Source organism: Toxotes jaculatrix, chromosome 19 (assembly GCF_017976425.1).
Source record: "Toxotes jaculatrix isolate fToxJac2 chromosome 19, fToxJac2.pri, whole genome shotgun sequence".
Taxonomy (NCBI): domain Eukaryota; kingdom Metazoa; phylum Chordata; class Actinopteri; family Toxotidae; genus Toxotes; species Toxotes jaculatrix.
This window is the reverse complement of record NC_054412.1, coordinates 18,403,889-18,413,563: the sequence shown is the minus strand read 5'-3', so window position 1 is coordinate 18,413,563 and position 9,675 is coordinate 18,403,889. Positions and strand designations below refer to the sequence as shown.

The 9,675-nt window shown below is 40.5% G+C and overlaps 1 protein-coding gene across 1 annotated transcript in view; it reads right to left on the bottom strand.

Moving 5' to 3' along the window:
* Nucleotides 1–829: 829 nt before the first annotated feature.
* cnih3 (cornichon family AMPA receptor auxiliary protein 3) overlaps nucleotides 830–9,675 on the bottom strand; it is a 56,177-nt gene continuing 47,331 nt past the window's right edge. The window contains exons 6-7 of the mRNA XM_041064639.1: nucleotides 7,856–7,999; nucleotides 830–857 (exon numbers count right to left, since the gene is read on the bottom strand). Of these exons, the coding sequence (XP_040920573.1) occupies nucleotides 830–857; nucleotides 7,856–7,999 (172 nt within the window). The remainder of the gene's footprint in view (nucleotides 858–7,855; nucleotides 8,000–9,675) is intronic.

The following is a 9,675-nucleotide window of genomic DNA, read 5'->3' as shown; positions in this document are numbered from 1 at the left end:
CATTTGCTGTATAGAATACCTTTGCTGTAGATCAATTAGAAATACCTTTTGTTAAAGAATACACCAAAATGCACACGTCACAAAAGCCATTCACATAATGTTAGAACGAAAAGATCCACAGGCCGTGGACTGTATGTGTGCCGTCTGTGGGGAAAATAAAGAGAATTCTCCACCCTGGTGCTTCCTCCAGAGACTGTTTCTCTTTTCTGTACAGTGTGATCCGTCCATCCACTCGTCCGTCCATCCCCCATGTGTGCGACTCACCGGTGAAGCTACGTTTGGTGAGGCGTGGACGAGGAACGACTGAGGGTCGGTGAGCAGTGCTGGGCTGGACAGTGCTTCACCGTGCTGAGCCTGAGACAAACTGTGTAAACGCTACTGTGCTCTTCGTTCCTCTGGGCCTCCGGCGCTGCTACTGTACAGTGAGTACGGTATCACTCCAGAGGATGTGTTTTTATATGTTTGTGTGTATATGTGTGTGTGTGTGTGTTTTTGTGTGTGAGTGCGTGGTACAAACATTGGCCAGGCAGTGATTAACTTGGGTCTCGCTATGACCAATCAAACTGTAAACAGCAGATTTAGTCCTCGGTTTTTATGTACAGTCGAGCATAAAACATGTCCTTTCTTCTTTGGGGGGGCAGAGCAGAGAAGAAGCTTCGGGCCCCAGCATGTTCATTGTTTGGCTTCACAGCGAAAAAAACACGTTTTTTTTTTTTTCTGATCTTCTTTACTTTCAAATTTCCTGTCGTTCAATTCTAGACTGACCCAACAGGCAGTCTGTGTATCCAGAGGCTGTTCTATTTCTCTGCATTTGCTGATAAATCAGTTGTTATGAGGTAACCAAGGAGTAGATCATACTGAAACACAAGAGAAGAAACAGAAAATAGGAAGTGAGTCAAGGCAGAAGGTGACAACGTAAAAAATTACATAAAGATTCAAATCATCTAGCGGCCCATTTCTAAAGCATTAAGATAAAGCAAAGTGTGTGCTCAACGTTTCATTGATCCGTAGTTACTTTTCTTGGTGATTCATCTCATTCTGCTGTCTCAGCTGCTTGCAGATTTAATGGGGAGTCTGTTTGTTTATGCACTTGAAAGATGGGCGCTCAGAAGTGGACTTATTTATCCTGGTTTCTGACAGCAGACTTTTATACGTGACGTCTCTTTGAAGCCTCCCTGTCATAATCTGCATTATTCGGACTAATGCTGCGTTCACACGCTGTGTTTGTTTTTCTAAAGGCTGATTTATGTTTTGCCACCAAGACGTCGAGGTACTGTACCTACAATACGTTGCTGTGTCAGGGATCCTGCTGTGCACCTTAATTGGTCCACATAGAATTTGGCAGGATTAAAGCAGCAGTAATAATCAGAGTTAAAGCCAGATGAGTGTAACTTTTGAAAGAAGAAATGACACATTCTTCTTCTTAGAAAAGAAAAGTTGAATTCATGTTAAATAAAACTCACCCTGAGGTTTTGCTGCTGCAGCTTTAGTGTAAGCAGCAGCTTTTTTTTGGGCTAATGCTAGCAAACTTTAAATGGATATATATATATGAAATTGACTTTACTGAGTTTGCTGTGTTTCAGACTGAGGTCAGCATCGTGTGAAAAGCAGCAGCCTCAAGTTTGTTTCTCCAAATTTGCACTATACAAGCTAAGTTGCAAATTTGAACTTTGTAAATGTGTCTGCAATTTCCGGGTGTCAATAATTTGCAGTTTATTGTAACACGTGGCCAAAGCGGCAACAGTTTAGCAAAAGTTACATGGTCTTGGTTTAAGCCTGACAAACCCGACAGCAGAGGAGTTAGGGACCATGACCTAAAAATGTAAAAACAACAATCCTTCCTGGCATGTTTGTGCTGTTTTTATTTATTTATTTATTTAATTCTTTATTTATTTCCTAAACGCCTACAGCTGTGGGAAAACTTGCCACTGAATGCAAAATGAAAAAAAGCAAAGGCTGATGAGCATCGTGTAATGCAATGAGCATGTATAAAACAAACTGCAAAACATACATCGCTGCAAAGTGGAGATGGGATTTCACTTCAGTAATGTTTTTTTTTTTTTTTTTACATCATGTAAACCTTTGACAGTGATGAGCTTCAGTTGCAGTGTGGTCGAAACACTATATGATTATTTGACCAAACATTTATCTGTTTTTTTTTTTTTTAAAAAGAGGAGAGTAAAGGATTGCATGAAAGTACATCAGAAATCACAGACTGGGAAATCAACACTGAGCTGTGACTTGACAACAACAGATTGGCGTCTCGTTGGTTTACAGTAACCAATGATTCACCCCTCTGAGCTGAGGGGAGACAGATCAAGAGTGAGTATCTGGTTTCTTCTCAGGGACTCCACCTCCTCCCATTCAAATCTTTGAGAGCCAGGGACAGACTTTTTCTGGATGTTCTGTTAAAGTCCAGACTGACTTGTGGAATCACAAGTGACACAGATCAGCTGGTTTTTTACTAATTGTGAAACAGCGCCGCTCTAGATTGCACTGTGTGGTAAATGCTGAAAGATGGTGCTCTGCTGCTTTTGATGGAGTCATGTCGATAGTTGACATGATGCCAAACTGGACCTGAGCCCAGGTAGAATAAGAGGAAGCAGTCACAGCACCTGTGGAGTTTTCAAAGTCCAGCGGGAAATGGTTCCTGAACACCATGAAGAACAGTGGAAAATAAGTCTGTGCTAATAATGATAATCCCTTTTAAAACCACATGTAATAACTTCATGTTCATAAATAGCTAAGGGGAAGACAAACAATATTAGAAACTCCATGTTTGTTTAATTGCAGAGGTCCATTTAGGTTGGATGCTGTTGTTAAAGTGTTACCACCCAGTAGACCAGGAGTTGTGTTATAAATGTATCCGAGTCCAATTAAGTCCCACGATCGTTGGAGCAAATGTGAGGTGAAGTAGTGCTGAACACACACAATCTCCTCACAAGACACCTTATTACACAGGAACAACACGTGTTAATGAGGTACCATCCAATTATTGTGGCTCTAATTAGAGCGTGGTGCAGCCTTGCATGTAATGGGTGAGGTGAAACGCACAGAGGACGGCAAATCCAGTTCATTTTCACTGAGACACTGCAATATTCTGTATCCACGACATCCATGGCACAGTTGTGTCTTATGCATCAGTGCTGCTGTTGTTAATGTATGACTTGTATATGTCTTACTGCTTGATGCTGCTGTGCATGGTGAATGTGTGGAAAAACACAGTGTTGATCCTCTGGGTCTTGTTGCTTCTAATTGCTTTTCATTCCTACATGTACTAAATGGTGGATGTTACTGCAGTACAGCTTCAGTGTTTTATTGTTACTATGTTTTTACATAGTAACATACAATTAAGAAACATCAGCTTGAATCATTACTGTGATTTTCAAGAAAGTATAACTGGATAATTCAGATAATTCAGACTACGGAAACTGATAAGTTTGTTGTTTCAACAGAGAAGAGTAACGACTCCGCTGGTGTTGTTGACACACTGGCTGACAGACAGCACACTGACTAAATTTGCCAAATTCTAATTTGGCCTTTTGGTGTGGTTCTTGCCAACATCAGATAGTTAGATTGTGTGTTTCCTCGACCACAGATGTTGGTCCATAGTACAGCAGCTGTCAGTGAACAAGGAAAAACATAACCCACATAACCCCAGTACATGATGACAATGTTAGAATTACACACATGATCAATATGTTTCTGTGTATGTTCCCACTATTACGGGCTTATATCATAGTTTTACAGTAAGGCCTACTCCCTGTCTACTGGAAACATATTATATCAAGCCCTTTTCTCTAGTGGCAGATTTCGCTTATTCAGTTCAGCTTTCAACATCTGTCTAGTTAATGAGCTGAGGTTAACCTTGTGTGCCTGTGTGTGAGTGCTTGTGTGTAATGTGTGTAATGTGTGTGAGCAAATAGCAAAGCCGGATTCAAAAGATTTTCATGCTAGGAAACAGAACTTGCACGCAGGTAGCAGCATCCAACCGCATGCTGAGGACCGGGATTTTAGAGAACAGGGTAAAACCAAGCCGAGAAAATACAGAAGCCTGTATCCATCTTATCCAGGTCACGCTTATCCAAGAAAAGTTGAAAGCCGAAGGCGAGAGGCTTCTTTAGTTCCACAGCTGAAGAAGCCTCTCGGTTTAGAGGTGAAACATCTTCACGGTATCTTTAACCAAGTCCGGTCGCCCTCGATTCAACTGTTCTTGGGTATTTTATTTTACAAGAAAAAAACGTATTAGATATTGGAGTGCATCACATTACACACAGCATCCCTGTGACAGCAAGGACAGACTCAGGAGGAGAAAGGGAAGAGAGAGGTTGAAGGGGAAAGGTCAAAGGTCACATTCTGAGGGAGGACTCCGGTAGTCAAGCAGGGCGTCATTCTCATCCAGTGTCAGGAAGAGCTACTGCTGAGGAGAGTGAGATATAAGTCTAAACGACAATACATTTTTTTACTTTTACGTTTCTAATTCTTGATTTATTCATAGAAGTATCACATTGATCATTGATCAATAAACAAAATATGAAGTGATATCAGAAATATATGTTTGCTCAAATTCCCTTTGAGCTATTTTCGTCCTGCTGTGTCCAGATGGACAAAATCAGGAGTTTATAGAGTGATTCCAGCGGATCATCTGCACCGGATCAGCTCCAGTGAGCAACCAAAAAGGATTTTAAATCACCCGTCACTCAGGTGTGGAGCTACGTGCTCAGGTGCAGAGTGTGTTTTCATCTGTGTGTCTGTGAGGGCATGCACAATTTCATTATGTGCATACATGGGATTTTGTACCAGTGTGTGTGTTTGTGTTTGTTTGTGTGTGTGTGCATGTGAGATTTACTGTGAGGGCGTGAAGGATCTTTAGGTCACAGATGCAGGCGAGTGGTGCTGGAGTTTGTTTGGTTTCGGGTTGCGGTGAAAAAGAAGGGTCGGTGTCATAAGGCGAGGAAACAGAAACAAACTCCACTGAGCAGGTTTCAGGGCGCTTCACTTCCAATTCAATCAGTCCTATATACACATGAAAACAGCTTTTTGTATTGACCTCCATTATGTTTCTATAAAATGAGAATTCACTTCCTAAATTGGTTACTGGTTCACATGTACTTTTCCCTGTAACAGTTAGAATTGCAGAAACCTTTTGGTTGTCAGTTTTCCACAACCTGGTTCAGACAGTAGTAAATGGCTGAAATCACATGATGCCCAACTCCCAGGCTGATGCTGGCCTGTGACTGTTTTTTGCGACTATTTTGTCTAAGTTTAAAAAAAAAAAAAAAAGAGTAAATTCTCTTTGGCTTGATGGAATTGAAAGTGAATGGGCCATCACCCTGCTCTGTAGAGAAATACCTCACTTCTGCTGCTGCTTCTGCTGCTGCTGCTGTCAGTGGTCTCTAAAACATCAGATCAATCCAACATGAGCTGGAGCAGGACAGGATGGAGTGAGATGGAGAAGCAAGATGGTTGACTTTCAAGATGAATGTTTGCTTTGTAGCTATAGATACCCAGTGTCCACGACAGGACTACATTTCACTACCTGAGACCTACTTTTCCATAAATAACATATAGGTAAACACTAATAAGAACTGTTGATTAATAATCATTGGTGAGATCCACTAAAGTTGCAGCCCTCTAGTGCCTTGTGTTGTTGTAGTTTATGGGCTAAAACATGGCAAACCACCAGCATGGTCCTTTACAGTCACACCTAAAGTTTCTTCTTTTTTGAACCTACGTGACTGAACTTTACAGACTGATGTGGGCTCCCGTATGTAAATGGATGAGATGTGAGCTTAAATCAATTAGATATAAATCAATTTCTTATTCTTCTAATTCTTTCCACTATATATTATGCCAGGAGGGAACATACTACAGTCATGTTTTTGGTAGCGTAGCATGTGGAAAATACTGTAGGTCGCATACCATAGCCAGAACATATGTGGCATCTTAACAGATAGTTTACAGAATCTCATTGCTGTCAGAGGAAAACGAACATAGTTTGAGAGAGCTAACTTTTTAAAACCTGACAAACTTATTTGCTTCAGACAGAAAATGACCCGTTATGTGGAGAACCTGTGCCATGTGTCCTGCTTTCAGAAAACCCAGGACAAGTTATTTTTTTCCAAACGATTTCAAATTGGATTGCAAAATACTGAACATAGACTAAAATAAAAAATATGCCATTAACTGCATGCTTCTGTGCATGTATGCATTTTTATCATAATCCATGATAATATCAGTATTATATTATCTGTAAAAGAAAAAGATGCTTTTTCCGGGGAAATGAGACCAGGTATATCACAAAAAAAGAAAAAAAGTTAAACATTTTCTTTAAATGATTCACAGTATAGTATCATGAAAAATGTCTTGAACGATACAATAATTAACAAAAAGCAGCGCCTCATCTTCCTGCCCTATCATGAGTTTAGGATATTTTGTCATTAGCTGCAGAGGTTAACTGTAGCAACTGCTACTTTTATTAAAACCAAACAAATACACCTAAAGAAATATCTGGTGTTATAGGAAAAGACCAACACTCAAAATCAGTGCTCATGGTGTTGCTTTTCTACCTGTGTGATATTGCTGTGATAAACATATTAACAGCATACTATTACCAACATACCTATAGAAGACATGTAAACAGCACATCTTTTACCTGCAAGGATGGGACCTAAGAGCATGTGTTAAATGATTAATCACAGCATTATCACACACGTACAAGAACAACTCCATGTTAAAGTTGCAATCCTTTTTTTCCAGTTCTGGAATAGTTTGTCAAAAATCATCTTCGCTCTGCACTAAGCTGCCATGTCTGAGCTGCTGAAGAGGAGCCGGGTCATCAAAGTCAGTCTGTAACTGATATGACTCCGCAAAAATCTCAAACTGAGATTAGAGCTAAAGGCCATATAGCCACAGCAGTCATGCGTGGTATATTAATAAATGAAGGCAAGCTTGGCCTCTTTAATTTATGAAACACTGCTGTGGCCGTATGGAAGCCTGTCAGGGTCAGATTTTCTTCAGAGCATAGGTATTCTGTCTCAACTCACTTTCCTAGAATAAAAGGTCAAAAAATATAAGGATTGTACCTTTAAGTGTTTCCCTTGATAAGACCTATTAGAGGGATATTTCCAGGTTCCACACACTGCAGCACCCACATGACACATGGAACAAGAATCCGGAGTGATTAATAACAGCATTATTAGACATGGACAGGAATATTGAGTGCATTTCTATCATTCAACAGCAGAATACTTAGCAAAAACACACGTAAATGTCAGACACACGTTAAAATCAATGAGCAGTTTCATTAAGATAAAACATCATCTCTAAAACAGTCACCTTATATATGCCTTATATGCATAAAAACAATGATTTTTTCCAATGTGTGGCAGTTGTATCCTTCTGCCATCCATCTGAACATTTTAGTGGTGCTTGTCAATGAAGTAAAGAATCAGATTCTCTTAACATCACATGCATTAGCTACAAATAAAAAGGATTAGCCTAACAAACCTACGGTACACGAAGGAACTTGCATGTGATTGTCAGAGAAATGGTTGCTTTATTCAGTGATTTGCACTCACATTGCCCCATCAGAACTGGGAGTTCGAACCAAGTAAAGTGACCGTGTGATAGAAACACAGCTGGAAACAAACAGGCACATTTTCAAAATGATGTGAGTGTTAATTTTCCTAATTTCACATTTTCACCATTTCCCTTCCAAAACAGATCTAATGCTTTTTTTTTTAAATGTAGCTTCGGTTCAGTATTATTGATATATATGATTACTCTAGCTGTTCTAATCAGATCATTGTAATGTCTTTACTTCATCTCTTTACACCATCTGTCATGTGCTCACCAGTAAAGATAGTAGAAGAAGGAGAGGACGAAGAAGGACAGTTTACACCAGGCCTCCTTCAGGCAGAACTTGAGCGTGTCGCCGTTCATCACGGATGCCGGGTCGTAGAGCAGCTCCTTAGTGTCCGTTGGGGAATGGAAGTACCTACCACAGAGGGCAAAGACCACACCACGGGTAGTTGACCCGTTCCAGACCCCGGGGCGGGGGGAGGGGGGAGGAGAGAGGCGGGGGGAGATGATGGGAGGAAATGGGGAAGAAGATAGTATGGACAAAGATGGCATGATGAGTTAGGGGGGGGGACACCATCATGCAGCAGACGTGGGTGAAATAGTAGTTGAATATGCTTGTGGAAATTGACTGTTTGCTTAAACCCCCTTCCCGGACCTTCCCGGAGTTTTGGATTTCTCAACATGTTGAAGTGGTCAAATAAAGACTTGTTTGGAGAGTGGTTGGGTTTTTTTGGCCTTTTCGAAAACCAAAAACACCTGAGCAAAGGTGTAGGTATTGTTAATCTCCTTTAACATTTGCTGCAAATGTTAGCCTGCAAACTAACTTAAGACTTACAGTGGTAACCTAGCGGTGCTTCCATGGCTAAGGGACAACTCATCAGCTGACTGTGTTAACTACAGATTAAATTAAAAACTCTATTCTGAATTAGACTGGAATAGCCACTGTGTATTACAGTATTCCCAAACTTTGCGAGAGCAAGTATACTAAGAGTTAATATTACTGGTTCTGTCCTGTACTTTTTACACTCCAGCAATCCTACCTCCTACCAGCAGTCCTACCTCTACCTACACTCCCTGCTGGATAACAGATCTAGAATAATGGTTGGAGTTTTACCCTAAAAAGCCCTTTACACAGAGCATAGATGGAGCTACTTATTTTCATGTACTCTACATGAATAGTCAGAGGGTAAGGATGCTGACGTCTTTCCTGGTACATGTTGTTTAGCCTCAGTCTTTTAGTATGATATCATGTGTATCTATTGAGACAGATGTTGAGTTATCATCTGTTAACTGGAAATCCTGACAGGTGTAGCAACAACGAGTAAGGAGAGCAGCAAACAGTCCATTGGGGAGATGTCACCATAAAGAGTGACTGGTGTGATTTATCTTGTGGTGCAAATTGTTAAAGTTTCCAACAAGATAAAGAAAGATGATTCAATATTTTTGAGATATTCAAATATATTTTCACCCTGGTCTGTTATGGACTAAAGGTATCAGGGGTGGGGTTTGTTCTAAGTTTTTAAATCCAGTCAGCTCAGCCTGGTTTCATCAAAAGGGCATATGAATGACATGCCAGCATTTCTTTAGGTCATTCATTTTGCTTTTCTCGTGTCCTTTAACGCCATGTCATGTTTCTTTATAATGAATTATCATAGAAGCATTTTCCCTTGTTTCAGACTTCAGTCGTTTATCAGCCGCTGACTGATTTAAAAGCTGAAGAGAAAATCCACCCTATAAGAGAATCTGCATTTAATATTTCTAAGCTTTTAGCATAATCAATATTTGGAAACACAAACAGCTCTCTCTCTTAAGGCTGTGTCAAATGAAGATGTGCGATGTCACCGAAAACACAAAACCTGGCGGTGATTAATAGCAGAGCGGGGGGGGTTGGGGAATTGTCGGATATTTCCAGGAGCTTTTCCGTTCCAGTGAGACTTATTTCAGGGGGGCTGTTAGAATTCTGAAATAGAGTCGCTCTGAGAAGACACGAGGAGGGAACCGTCGTGTGTTGCTCTGAGAGAGAGCTGTTCACGTGCTGATACAGAATGTCCTCAGTGCTTGGTTTATAGGGTGAAATTTGCCTTTATTGGA